Genomic DNA, 12359 nt, shown 5'->3' with positions numbered 1-12359 from the left:
AATCACATGGTTACCTGCTTTACGGCATCTTCATAGGATGGAGGCTGTGTTACCTCTGAAATTGCTGAACTTGACTTAGAAAAAGTTGGGGATGGAATTGAAAACTTTGGCCCCACCTTATCAGAAGAGTGTAAACCAGCCATCTGCATGGGTAAAATACGGAGAAAGGCATTGAATTCATGGGTCTGACATGATACTGTTTCTGTTCTAGAAACAACAGGCTAAATTTTGGAAAAAATGATCTAAGAGGAAAAGAAAAGGTCCAGGGCTTAGAAAACAACTCCCATATATTAACAATAGTGAATGCTACCGTGGGTTTATTGGTGGTGGCATCTTAGAATGGGAACCTTGCAGATCTATTTTCCCCCTTAAGGTGCACCCTCTTCTTTTAGGGGAAAATAAGTAAGAGTCCAGTTCAATACAAAAAAGATCAGGCCGGGTGCGGTGGCTCATGGCTGTAATCCTAGCACTTTGGGAGGCCGAGGTGGGCAGATCACCTGAGGTCAGGAGTTCGAGACCAGCCTGGCCAACATGGTGAAACCCTGTCTCACTAAAAATAAAAAAAAAAATCAGCCAGGCATAGTGGCGCACCTGTAGTCCCAGCTACTCGGGATGCTGAGGCAGGAGAATCGCTTGAACCTGGGAGGTGGAGGTTGCAGTGAGCCGAGATTGCACCACTGCATTCCAGTCTGGGTGACAGAGTGAGACCATGTCTCAAAAAAACAAACAAACAAACAAACAAACAAAAAAACAAATCAACCCAGGAATTTTCAGAGTAATCTATCCTACAGGTCATTTATTCCAAATGGGTTATTTTGCAGAGAGCTGGAGGCATTGCTGAGGTCTCTTTATGAACCAGCTTTGTTTATTGTGAGTGTGTTCTCCTGTGGAGTGCCTGGCCCACGTCAGGGTCTCTGTCCCTTCCCTGACTTGTGGTATGTGGCACTTTTATGTCATGCTTATGTTGTTTGTCTCCTTTCTGCCACCTCTTCTTTGCCCCTTGAGACTCTCCATACCCTGAATCCTTCATACCCTTGACTTCTTCCACCAGCTGAAAGGTGACGTCTCTTCCTTTTCCATAAAGATATTGCACTGTGACCCCTGCTTTGCACATCTCTCCAATCCTGTCCAGGGATCTGTGTCCCTCTCTCTTCCTCCAACATTGTTTCCCACACACCCTGATCCCAATCTTTAACTTCACAGAAACTGGTTAATTGTTCACGTTGTTTTGCAAACAGATTACGGCCATTTTAGTCACCACGATTGCTGGGATGACCCCAGGAAATGACTCCCTGGGAAAACTTCTAACTCATATTTGTACATCCTTTTACACACACTTGGAGTGGATTTGTTTCTCTCTAAAATGAAATTTACTTCTGCCTTTAAAGGGAACTTCATTATTGCTCACGTTGGAGGACCTTTCCAGCCCTTTATAATCAATCTGTCCCTCCCTCCCACCAGCATTTAATGTTGTAAGCATAGATCAGTCATTATTAACCTATATTGTTCTTTATTTATTTATTTTATTTATTTATTTTTTGAGACGGAGTCTCGCTCTGTCGCCCGGGCTGGAGTGCAGTGGTGCGATCTCGGCTCATTGCAACCTCTGCCTCCCGGGTTACAGAAGAGAGAAGAGGCAAAGTGAATCCCATGTTGAAGCCTTTTTTCAGGTGCTTACCTTTTGCTGTACACATGGGCTTTTGGGACAAGGGTTGCCCCCAGCACCGTGACTGCTGTCTGCTTGGGCTCCAGAGAAGGGTGGGTGGAGGCTGGAAGAACGGGGAGAGAAGCTTGGAGGATGGCCATCGTGAGCTCCTGAGTTCTGTAAAGGAAGAAGTGACAAATTACATGGCCAGCAGCAGCTTACTTGAGTGTGACCTTGGCTGACAATTCTGGTTCCTGCCCTGTGTCCACTGGTGTCATTTTTACAAACCTTCCTAAATTCCATTACCAGATGAACTTGCCTAAAATCTGGCTTTTTAGACGTCACCTACTGCTCAAAAACTTTCAGTGGCTCCAGATATCCACATTGTAGGATTTCCACTTTCAACCCAGATGGGTGTTCAAGACTCTACAGTTTGGTGCTATTTACTTCTGCAAGCTTAAGTTCTACTATTCCCACCATGGACCTCGAGCAGCATGCCCCGTACATTCCATCTCCCTACCTTGTCCCTTTCCTGGCCCTCTACTTTTTAACATGACACTTCCTGTCAAGTCCAAGCCCTTCACAAAAGCTTCCTGGACCTTTCCAGCCCTTTATAATCAATCTGTCCCTCCCTCCCACAAGCATTTAATGTTGTAAGCATAGATCAGTCATTGTTAACCTATATTGTTCTTTATTTTTAAATTTTATTCTTTTTTTTTAGATGGAGTCTCGCTCTGTTGCCTGGGCTGGAGTGCAGTGGTGCGATCTCAGCTCACTGCAACCTCTGCCTCCCGGGTTCAAGATATTCTCCTGCCTCAGCCTCCTGAGTAGCTGGGACTACAGGCGCGTGCCACCACGCCTGGCTAATTTTTGTACTTTTAGTAGAGATGGGGTTTCACGATATCGGTCATATTGGCCAGGTTGGTCTCTATCTCCTGACCTCATGATCCACCCGCCTCAGCCTCCCAAAGTGCTGGGATTGCAGGCATGAACCACCGCGCCTAACCTAATTTTTGTATTTTTAGTAGAGATGAGGTTTCACCATATTGGCCAGGCTGGCCTTGAACTCCTGACCTTGTGATCCACCTGCTCAGCCTCCCAAAGTGCTGGGATTACAGGCATGAGCAACTGCGCCTGGCCTAATTTTTGTATTTTTAGTAGAGATGGGATGTCACTGTGTTGGCCAGGCTGGTCTTGAACTCTTGACCTTGTGATCCGCCCACCTTGGCCTCCCAAAGTGCTAGGGTTACAGGTGTGAGCCACTGCACCCGGCCTGTTCTTTATTGTTTTATCATGAAATTTTTAATGTCTTTAAAGAGTCTTTGTGAACCATAAATCACTGTACAATGTTAGCAGCAATATCATCAGTACTGAAAAGTTTGGTCCAGAGCTACGTCTCAAGAGCTATTTTTACCTTTGTTTCCCAGGACACTACACACTCAATACATGTTTGTTAATTATGACAATAATTTATTTAGGTCCTAATTTCTCCCAGAGCGCCCCTCAGGGGTAGACATCATTCATTGGAATGCATGGTTCCTGTAGGTTTGTAAAAATTAATTCCCATTAGCTTTTGCTACCCTTCACACTCTTGGGGTAGAGATATTCCACTTGAATAAGGCATGCACTTAGAATTAACAGATCTTGGGTTCCTGTGATCCTAGGTAACTAATTTAAGCTCTCTGAGCCTCATTTTCTTCAATGACAAATAAAGAAGAATACATTGGAGCTCATACGTTTCTTGTGACAATAACTGAGATTACTCATAGACGTGTCTCTTAATGGTTGGCACTTAGCAGGTATTCAATTAATGTGAGTTTTCTTCCGATTCCTTTTCTAATAATGTTGATTTCAGAACCTTCTGATAACGTAACCTTTCTCAACTTGACTTATATAGGCTTTCCTAGTAATTCCTCAGCTCATGAGCATAAAAGTCTTTGTCAGTCACTTTTGCCTAGTCTTTGAATTAGTGAGTCTCCTAAGCCATCTCCTATGACCACTCCCATTCTAGTCCAGCCACTGGCCCTCTTTCTGATCCTTGAACAGTCCCTACAAGCTCCAACCTCAGGGCCTCTGCATGTGCTATTTCTCCTTTGCCTTCAATGCCTTCACCCCAAATATCCACAACATTTTCTTTTTACTGCCTTCAAGGTTTTGCTAAATGTCCCTGGCCCTTCTAATTAAAGTTGCAAATTTCCAGCTGGGCGTGGTGGCTCACGCCTGTAATCCCAGCACTTTGGGAGGCCAAGGCGGGCAGATCACGAGGTCAGGAGATCGAGACCAGCCTGGCCAATATGGTGAAACTCTGTCTCTACTAAAAATACAAAAATTAGCCAGGCGTGGTGGCGTGTGCCTGTAGTCCCAGCTACTTGGGAGGCTGAGGCAGAAGAATCGCTTGAACCCGGGAGGCAGAGGTTGCAGTGAGCCAAGATCGTGCCACTGCACTCCAGCCTGGATGATAGAGCGAGACTCCATCTCAAGAAAAAAGTAGCAAACTTCCAAATTACACACACACACACCCTTTTGCTTTTTCTCCATAAGATGTATCATCTTCTAATATAGTACATAATTTACTTTGAAATTGTTTCATTTGCTTTTAAACTGTCTCTGTTCCCATGAGAACAGAAATTTTTGTTTGACTAGCTCGGCACTAATTCCCAGAGATGAGAACAGGGCCTGGCACATAGTAGGTGCTCAGTAAATGTTTGCACTATGCAGACCATTACATGAAGAGTAAGATCTGATGATTTCCCCATTAAACGTTTGAGGCACTGGTTTGGCCTATGATAAGGTTGGATACTAAGGAATCCTGGGAATCCTGAGAGCAGTGGTCAGCAAACTGCAGCCCACAAGCCAAGTCTTGCTCACTGACTATTTTTTAAAATAAAGTTTCATTGGGACATAGCCATGTGCATTTGCTTACATGATGTCTGTGGCTGCTTTTGTGATACAAAGGCAAAATTGGGTAGGGATGACACAGACAGTGTGACCTGCAAAGCAAAAAATATTTATCATCTGGCCCTTTACAGAGCAAGTTTGCCAACCCCTGCCTTAGAGGATGAGTGAGTTTGGTCTACCATGGAGATTCAAGGATTGTAGTGTCTGGGAGATGCTGCTATGCTTTTGGTAAACCCTTCACATTTAAAGTTCTGACATTAGCTCTTTAGCAGTTGAAAATGTGTAACCCGGCCGGGCGCGGTAGCTCACGCCTGTAATCCTAGCACTTTGGGAGGCCGAGGCGGGCGGATCACAAGGTCAGGAAATCGAGACCATCCTGGCTAACATGGTGAAACCCCGTCTCTACTAAAAATACAAAAAAAATTAGCCGGGTGATGTGGCGGGCACCTGTAGTCCCAGCTACTTGGGAGGCTGAGGCAGGAGAATGGCGTAAACCCGGGAAGCGGAGCTTGCAGTGAGCCAAGATTGCGCCACTGCACTCCAGCCTGGGTGACAAAGCGAGATTCCGCCTCAAAAAAAAAAAAAAGAAAATTTGTAACCCACTTCCAGAAAGAGGTGTGCACCAGGCATGGTGCAAGGTGCTCTTACCTGTGCAGTGCACACCTGGCTGCTGATGGGCGAGGAGACCCTGTGTCCTTCTCCCTGGGCCCCGGAGGATGAGGGCAGAAAGTGCGGGTTGTTGGGTGATGGGGGCAAACTGATGTGCTGTGGGCTTTTCACAACCCCAAGCGGTGAATGCTGAGGGGAACACTGGGGGCTGAGAAATGTGGAAGAAAGTACATTGGTTTGATCTGAGGACTCCACACAATGAGCATTTCCAAGAGGCTGGAGTTGAGCCGCTTCACAGGCTGGCGCGTGACACTCTGAGCTGCCGCTTTGTCTTTTCACAGGTACTTGGGATGCAAAAGGACAGCTGGAGACGGCCTCTTCCTGCTTGATGGAGGCAGCCAGGAAAGGCAGCGGCTTCTTCTCTGAACAGTTATTCCTTTTCTGCTTCTGAAGCTGCATCCTCAGCTCCTCCACCTGCCTCTGCTCTTGCTGGAGTTTCCAGGTGAGTTCATTGATCACCTTCTGCTTCTCCACCAGCATCTTGTCCTTCTCGGAGTCCAGCCCATCCAGCTCAGAAGGAACAGAGCCCCCATTCAGGCTGCTCATGAGACTTTCCTCTGTGCACACGTGGACCGGGGACGGGTGCAGGCCGAAGGAGGGGGAGGCATCATTGAAGGTGTCCGGCAGGGACCCGGCGACCGACAGGTCAGAGGAGGCTGGGGAGATCGGGGGGCTGGAGCTGGTGCTGCCAAAGTGGTAGAAACCATTGGAGAGGGCGCTGGTGGAAGAAGTCTGGTAATTGGGCAGCGTGTTGGGTGTGACAGGAAAAGTGACAGTCGTTATATCCCCAAAGTTCGGCCCTGGGTTGCCAGAGCAGTCCTGGAAGGGTCGAAGCCGGTCCATGAGGGCCGTTTTGGTGCCTGACACAGGCAGGCCCCGAATTCGAAGCTGTTGTCTTAATTCAGAGACCTAAAGAAATCAGAATGTGGTTAGTGTGCTGTTTAACGACAATATTTTTAAAAGTGTATTCATTATAAAATTAGCTTCAAAACATCACAAATGGAATTCTACAATACCCACTCTTTTTTATACTTCTTTCCAATTTCCTCTCCTACCCCTGATATAAACCAGTTTTGCACAATTTTAACAATTACTTTTAACTTTATCATATATGATGTTTTCACGGCCTTAGAGTCATACAAATGTACAGCTTGAATGAATGGTAGAAGTCATCTAATCTACTGCCCGTCATCCCTCATGGCGATCCGTGTCCCCATTTTCTAGATGAGAAAACATATCCGCCTGGGTTTAGACACAAACCCTCCAACAATAGTCTTGAAGTACAGCGAGGTCGGCAGCTTTTCTGGCTTCCTTGGTGAGGGCTCTTCCTACCACGTTCTCTTCCTCAAACCCGAGCGTGCACCAGAACCACCGGAGGGTGTGTTACAAAGCAGACGGCAGGGCCCCACTGTGGGGTTTCTGGCTCAGTTGATATGTATTTCTAACAAGTCCCCAGGTGATGCCCAGACCTGACTTTGAGAACCACGGCTCCTTATGAACATTTATACCCTAATTTTAAAGACCAGCTGGATAATAGTCGTCTACTGAGAGAGTAGGCGGTGATAAGGCCATCGGTTCAAATCCTGGCCCTGCCTGTTACTAACTCAGTGATCAATCACTCCGTGCCTCAGTTTCCCTTCTGGGAAATGGAAGGAATAATACTTTATGCATTTTTGTGAGGGTTAAAATGGCTTAAAATGCATAAAGCACTTGGAATAGTGCCTGGCAGATGGTTGTGCAAAATAAAGTTTTACTAATATTATTATGTTAATTCACATGTAATTATCTTATCCCTGTATTTTGTATAAAGTTCTTAAATTGTAAACTCTAAATATCTACAAATATGAGAACTGGTTAGGTAAATGATGGTGTATGCAAATGATGGGACACTACAGATCCATTAAAGCTGATGCTATAAATATTTGCTGACATTGGATGATTAATTGCTTGTGGTATAGTAATAAGTGAACAAAGTTTGAATTGATTATATTTTTCTAAAAATTATATAAACAAGGTATGGATATATATACATATATATATTTAAAGCTATGTTTGCATATGAAATTGTCCGGATAAAAATATGCTAAAATGTTAACAATGGTTCTCCTTATCTGTAAGTTCCAAATAATTCACATAAATGTATTACTTTTGTAATTGAAACAGGAAACATATTAAACACCTAAATTTCAATAGTTTCATAAAACAGAAGACTATAGGCAAATATTCTGATATTATAGGAAATTCTGATATCTGTAGGAAAAGGTTGCTTGAGAAAAATATTGAAAACAAAATTTAAAACTTCTGTAAGTCAAGAAACTACAAAGCGCAAATACGAATAGCTACCTTGGGAAAAACTAATTGCAACACAAATAATAAAGTGTTAAAAAGCTCAATGTATCAAGTGTGTTAATTGATTAAAAAGAAGATTGATACCCAGTATAAAAATGGGTAAGGGATATATGATCCAGCTTTTCAGAAACAAAAATAAAATTTAAAGTATGGACAATAACATATGCATATCATCATTAGTAATCCAAGAAACGCAAATCAAAAGAATATATATATATTTGTATTTATTAAATTGGCAAAGGAATAAGAAGACTTTGTGTTAGTTAAGTAGCAGCAAAAATTAAACAAAACTAATTTTTTTTTGAGGCAGAGTCTTGCTCTGTTGGTCAGGCTGGAGTGCACTGGCACAATCTCAGCTCACTCCAACCTCCACCTCCTGAGTTCAAGCAATTCTCCCTTCTCAGCCTCCCAAGTAGCTGGGATTACAGGCGCGCACCACCACACCGGGCTAATTTTTGCATTTTAAGTAGAGACGGGGTTTCACCATGTTGGCCAGGCTGATCTGGAACTCCTGACCTTAGATGATCCACTCACCTCAGCCTCCCAAAGTGCTGGGATTACAGGCGTGAGCCACAGCGCCCCACCCCAAATTACAACATTTTTGAAAAGCTCTTTACTACATTGCTATTCAAAGTATGGCCCTTAGACAAACAGCATCAGCATCGCCTGGGAGCTAGTTGGAAATGCAGAATATTGGGCCCCTCCGCAAACCTGAATCAGAATCTGCATTGCTACCAAGAGCCCGGGTGATTCAGTTCACACACGATTGCTTGAGAAGGGCTGCTTCTGGGAACAGACTGACACAAACGTTCAGGGCAGAAATTTTACAATATATATCAAAAACTTTAAACAATATTAATATATTTCATTCAGGAATTTTATTCTAGCCTGAGGAAATAATCAGAGAAACTAATAAATGTAGGCACAAAGGTCACTGAAATCATTCATATATATATATATATATATATATATATGGCACTTGGAATAGTGCCTGGCAAATATTTGTGCAATATAGAGTTTTACTAATATTATTATATTAATTCACATGTATGTGTATATATAGGTTTTGAGACAGAGTCTCGCTCTGTCACCCAGGCTGGAGTACAGTGGCACGATCTCAGCTCCCTGCAACCTCCACCTCCCGGGTTCAAGCAATTCCCCTGCCTCAGCCTCCTGAGTAGCTGGGATTACAGGTGTGCACTACCACACCCGGCTAATTGTTTGTATTTTTAGTAGAGATGGGGTTTCACCATGTTGGCCAAGCTGGTTTTGAACACCTGACCTCAAGTGATCTGCCCACCTTGGCCTCCCAAACTGCTAGGATTACAGGCATGAGCCACTGCGCCTGGACTAAAATCACAGTTTGAATAGCCAAAATCTGGTAGCTAGTTAAGTGGCCAGTAGTGGAATGTTAACTAGGTGGTGAAGTGATATGCTGCTGTTAAAAATAAAAAATTTATTGAATATTAACAGTTATGAAAAATGTTCGTGATGTGTTAAGAAAAGAAGTATGCTAGTAATTTATGTACACGTCATTTTTTCAAGACAATTATTTTAAAACAAAATGTTTATATGCATTTTAAACCTAGAAGGAAATATAATCTGCTTTCTGTGAGTCTTAATTATTTTTAAAAATACTGTTGACTTTTCTACATACTATCATATTTCGACAGTCAATATATGTTACTTTATAATCACCTAAAAGTTATCAGAAAGGATTGAATTAACTTACATTAGCGATTATTTAGTTATTCACCCTACAGTCTTGCTGGAATTGTTTTATCATTATCTTTTAGATTTGCTGGTTTGAAAAAGTACAAAATGGCATCTCATTATTGTTTTAATCTTGAATTAATTAAAATTGATGAGTTCTACATTTATTTTTAGAATCTGTCTTGGCACTGAATAATTTAACTACATTATTAAATAATGTGGCTCATATTCTAAAATAAAATGAATACGGTTGAGTTTAATTTACCTTAAACTTCAGAATATTACACTGTATGGGCTTGTTTAGGACAAAGGTTTGTATACACCTTTTTCCTCCATTCACTGGTGTCTTAATCATTAATAACTTTTAAAACTATTACAAAAAAAATGAAACATACACAAAAGTAGATAGAAAAGTCTAATGAACCCTATCTACTTATCAACAAACTTCAACAATTTTCACTCATGTCCAATCTTGTTTATTTTATACTCCAACCCACTTCTCCTACCTTTCCTGAATTATTTTGAAGCAAATCATATAATTTCATCCAAATAATTTGATCTCTAGCTCTAAAAGATAAATACTCTTAAAAAACCATAGATACAATAACATTATCACACCTTAAAATATGAATCATTATTTCTTAATATCAATAAGATATTCTCCCAGTTTTTTAAACTTTCAGTCTCTCTCTCTCTCTCTGTCTCTCTGGTATGCTCTCTCTCTCTCCAATTTTTTTTTTTGAGATGGAGTCTCGCTCTGTCGCCAGGCTGGAGTGCAGTGGCGCGATCTTGGCTCACTGCAACCTCCGCCTCCCGGGTTCACGCCATTCTCCTGCCTCAACCTCCCAAGTAGCTGGGATTACAGGCGCCCGCCACCACGCCCCGCTAATTTTTGTATTTTTAGTAGAGATGGGGTTTCACCATGTTGGTCAGGCTGGTCTCGATCTCCTGACCTCATGATCCGCCCGCCTCGGCCTCCCAAAGTGCTGGGATTACAGGCATGAGCCACTGCACCCGGCTCTATGATTCTGGTTTTATTTTCACTTTTTAAATTGGGGAGACAAAACTTACCTTGCAGGGTGAAAATTAAAGCAAATCTACACAGAATAAATGATGGATGGCTTATATTAAAAAATACAAATTGGTAGGGGCTGGGCAGGGTGGCTCGTGCCTGTAATCCCAGGACTTTATGAGGCCAAGGCCGGCGAATCACCTGAGGTCAGGAGTTCAAGACCAGCCTGGCCAACTTGGTGAAACCCTGTCCCTACTAAAAACACAAAAATTAGCCAGGTGTGGTGGTAGGCGCCTGTAGTCCCAGCTACTAGGGAAGCCGAGGCAGAAGAATTGCTTGAACCCAAGAGGCAGAGCTTGCAGTGAGCCGAGATTGTGCCACTGCACTCCAGCTTGGATGACAGAGCGAGACTCCACCTCAAAAAAAAAAAAAACAAAAGGAAAAATTGATAGGCACCATCGTCATCATCATCATCATCTCTTTATACCTATACTAATTATCATAACTCTCACCAGCCAATGATTCTGAGTATGTGTATCTAGAGGGATCCACCTGCCTCAGCCTCCCAAAAGTGGGTTTTGAGGGGTCTGACAGATGGCACTCTCATATCTGGATCATGTTTCTCTGTGACTAAGGCATCTCCTGTCTTACTGGTCTCCTGTCTTACTCTTATCTAGAAATAGCCTACTTAAAAATTATTTTTTTTTACTATGGTGAAATAAACATAACGTTTGTCTTTTCCCTCTATCTCAAATGCTCTTGCCCTTCCACCATCTGCCCTTTTACCATGGGGTGGCATTCACCAGATACTGGTGCCATGTCCTTGGACTTCTCAGCCCTAGAACTGTGAGAAATAAATTTCTTTTCTTCACAAATTTCCCAGTTTCCGGTATCCTGTTACGGCTGCGTAAAATGGGCTAGTCAACTGGGGTGTTCAACCACAGCAGGATAAATTCTGCCACCTCCTTCAGCGTTTCCTATGGTCTTCTTTCCCTCCCACTCTCTTACTCCAGATACCAGTTGGTCGTGGTGCTGTTAACAACATACTGTTGTATTTGTTTAAAAAAAGAAAGAAACTCGTGCAAAATCCTATACCTTCAGATCATCCAGGTTAGGTGGGAGTGGGCCGGGTTTGAAAGAAGAGACACCAGTTTGTCCAGAAAAACTGTTCTTGACAGGAGACAAGGGGGTATTGCTCAGTGGCGTTGAAGAAGAGCTTGGATTTCTGACCATCTGTTCATTTGGTTCTCTAAAAGACAAACAAAGAGGCACTTCAGGTACAATCAAATATTGGTGGTATAACTTGCGTTTAGATCGGATCCCAAAGTGATGGCCTGCAAGGGTCAGGCACATAATAAACCAGCAGAAGGCAGCAGGGTGAGGAAAACCAACAGGGCCGGCTAGATGGCAAGTGGTGTGTGACATCTGAACTTTGTTTAGGGAGATAAGAGGGAGTGGTGGGGACTGTGGCACACATCCACCTGTGATTCAGCTGCTGCTCTGTCCTGGGGAGGCCAAACCCACCTGGTGAAGCTTGGTTGTGTTTAGTGCTTGGCGTAATTGCTAGCATAGTCTGAGGAGGACAGGAGGAGTCCATACCTCAACTTTACATGTAGGGATATTGACGATTTAAAAGGTGACGTAGCAATGTGGTCACACAACCTGAACCTGGGCTCAGGAGTCAATCTTTGAGGGTGTCTCTCCGCTGCTCAGCAATGTTCTTTCCAAAAGCAGAAGTGTATCGGAATTGCTCATAATTCCAATATCACATTCTTAGACATTCCACAGTCCAATTTGAAAGTGCTAATCCTTTTCTTTTTCCCAAAGGGGCCTCTTACCAAGGGCACTGATTTATAGTCATCCACCCGTTATTGGCGGTTTCACTTTACAAGATTTCAGTTACCTGAGGTCAACTGTGGTTCAAAAATAGATGTGTACAGTACAGTAAGTTATTCTGAGAGAGAAACCACCACATCCACATACGTTTTATTGTAGTATCTTGCTATAATTGTTCTATATTGTTGCTAGCTATTATTGTTAATCTCTCACTGTGCCTAATTTATAAATGAAACC

General features: G+C 43.0%; 1 protein-coding gene across 2 annotated transcripts in view; it reads right to left on the bottom strand.

Moving 5' to 3' along the window:
* Positions 1-12359, bottom strand: part of MYOCD (myocardin) — a 99605-nt gene that overhangs the window by 10801 nt on the left and 76445 nt on the right. For both annotated transcript variants that reach the window (XM_021928180.2, XM_021928181.2), the window contains 4 exons: positions 11382-11535; positions 5192-6121; positions 1679-1822; positions 15-143 (listed from right to left, as the gene is read on the bottom strand). In XM_021928180.2, the coding sequence (XP_021783872.2) occupies positions 15-143; positions 1679-1822; positions 5192-6121; positions 11382-11535 (1357 nt within the window). The remainder of the gene's footprint in view (positions 1-14; positions 144-1678; positions 1823-5191; positions 6122-11381; positions 11536-12359) is intronic.

This window comes from Papio anubis, chromosome 17 (assembly GCF_008728515.1).
Source record: "Papio anubis isolate 15944 chromosome 17, Panubis1.0, whole genome shotgun sequence".
NCBI classification, from domain to species: Eukaryota; Metazoa; Chordata; class Mammalia; order Primates; family Cercopithecidae; genus Papio; species Papio anubis.
The sequence above is the reverse complement of the archived record's forward strand: the minus strand, read 5'-3'. Positions and strand labels throughout refer to the sequence as shown.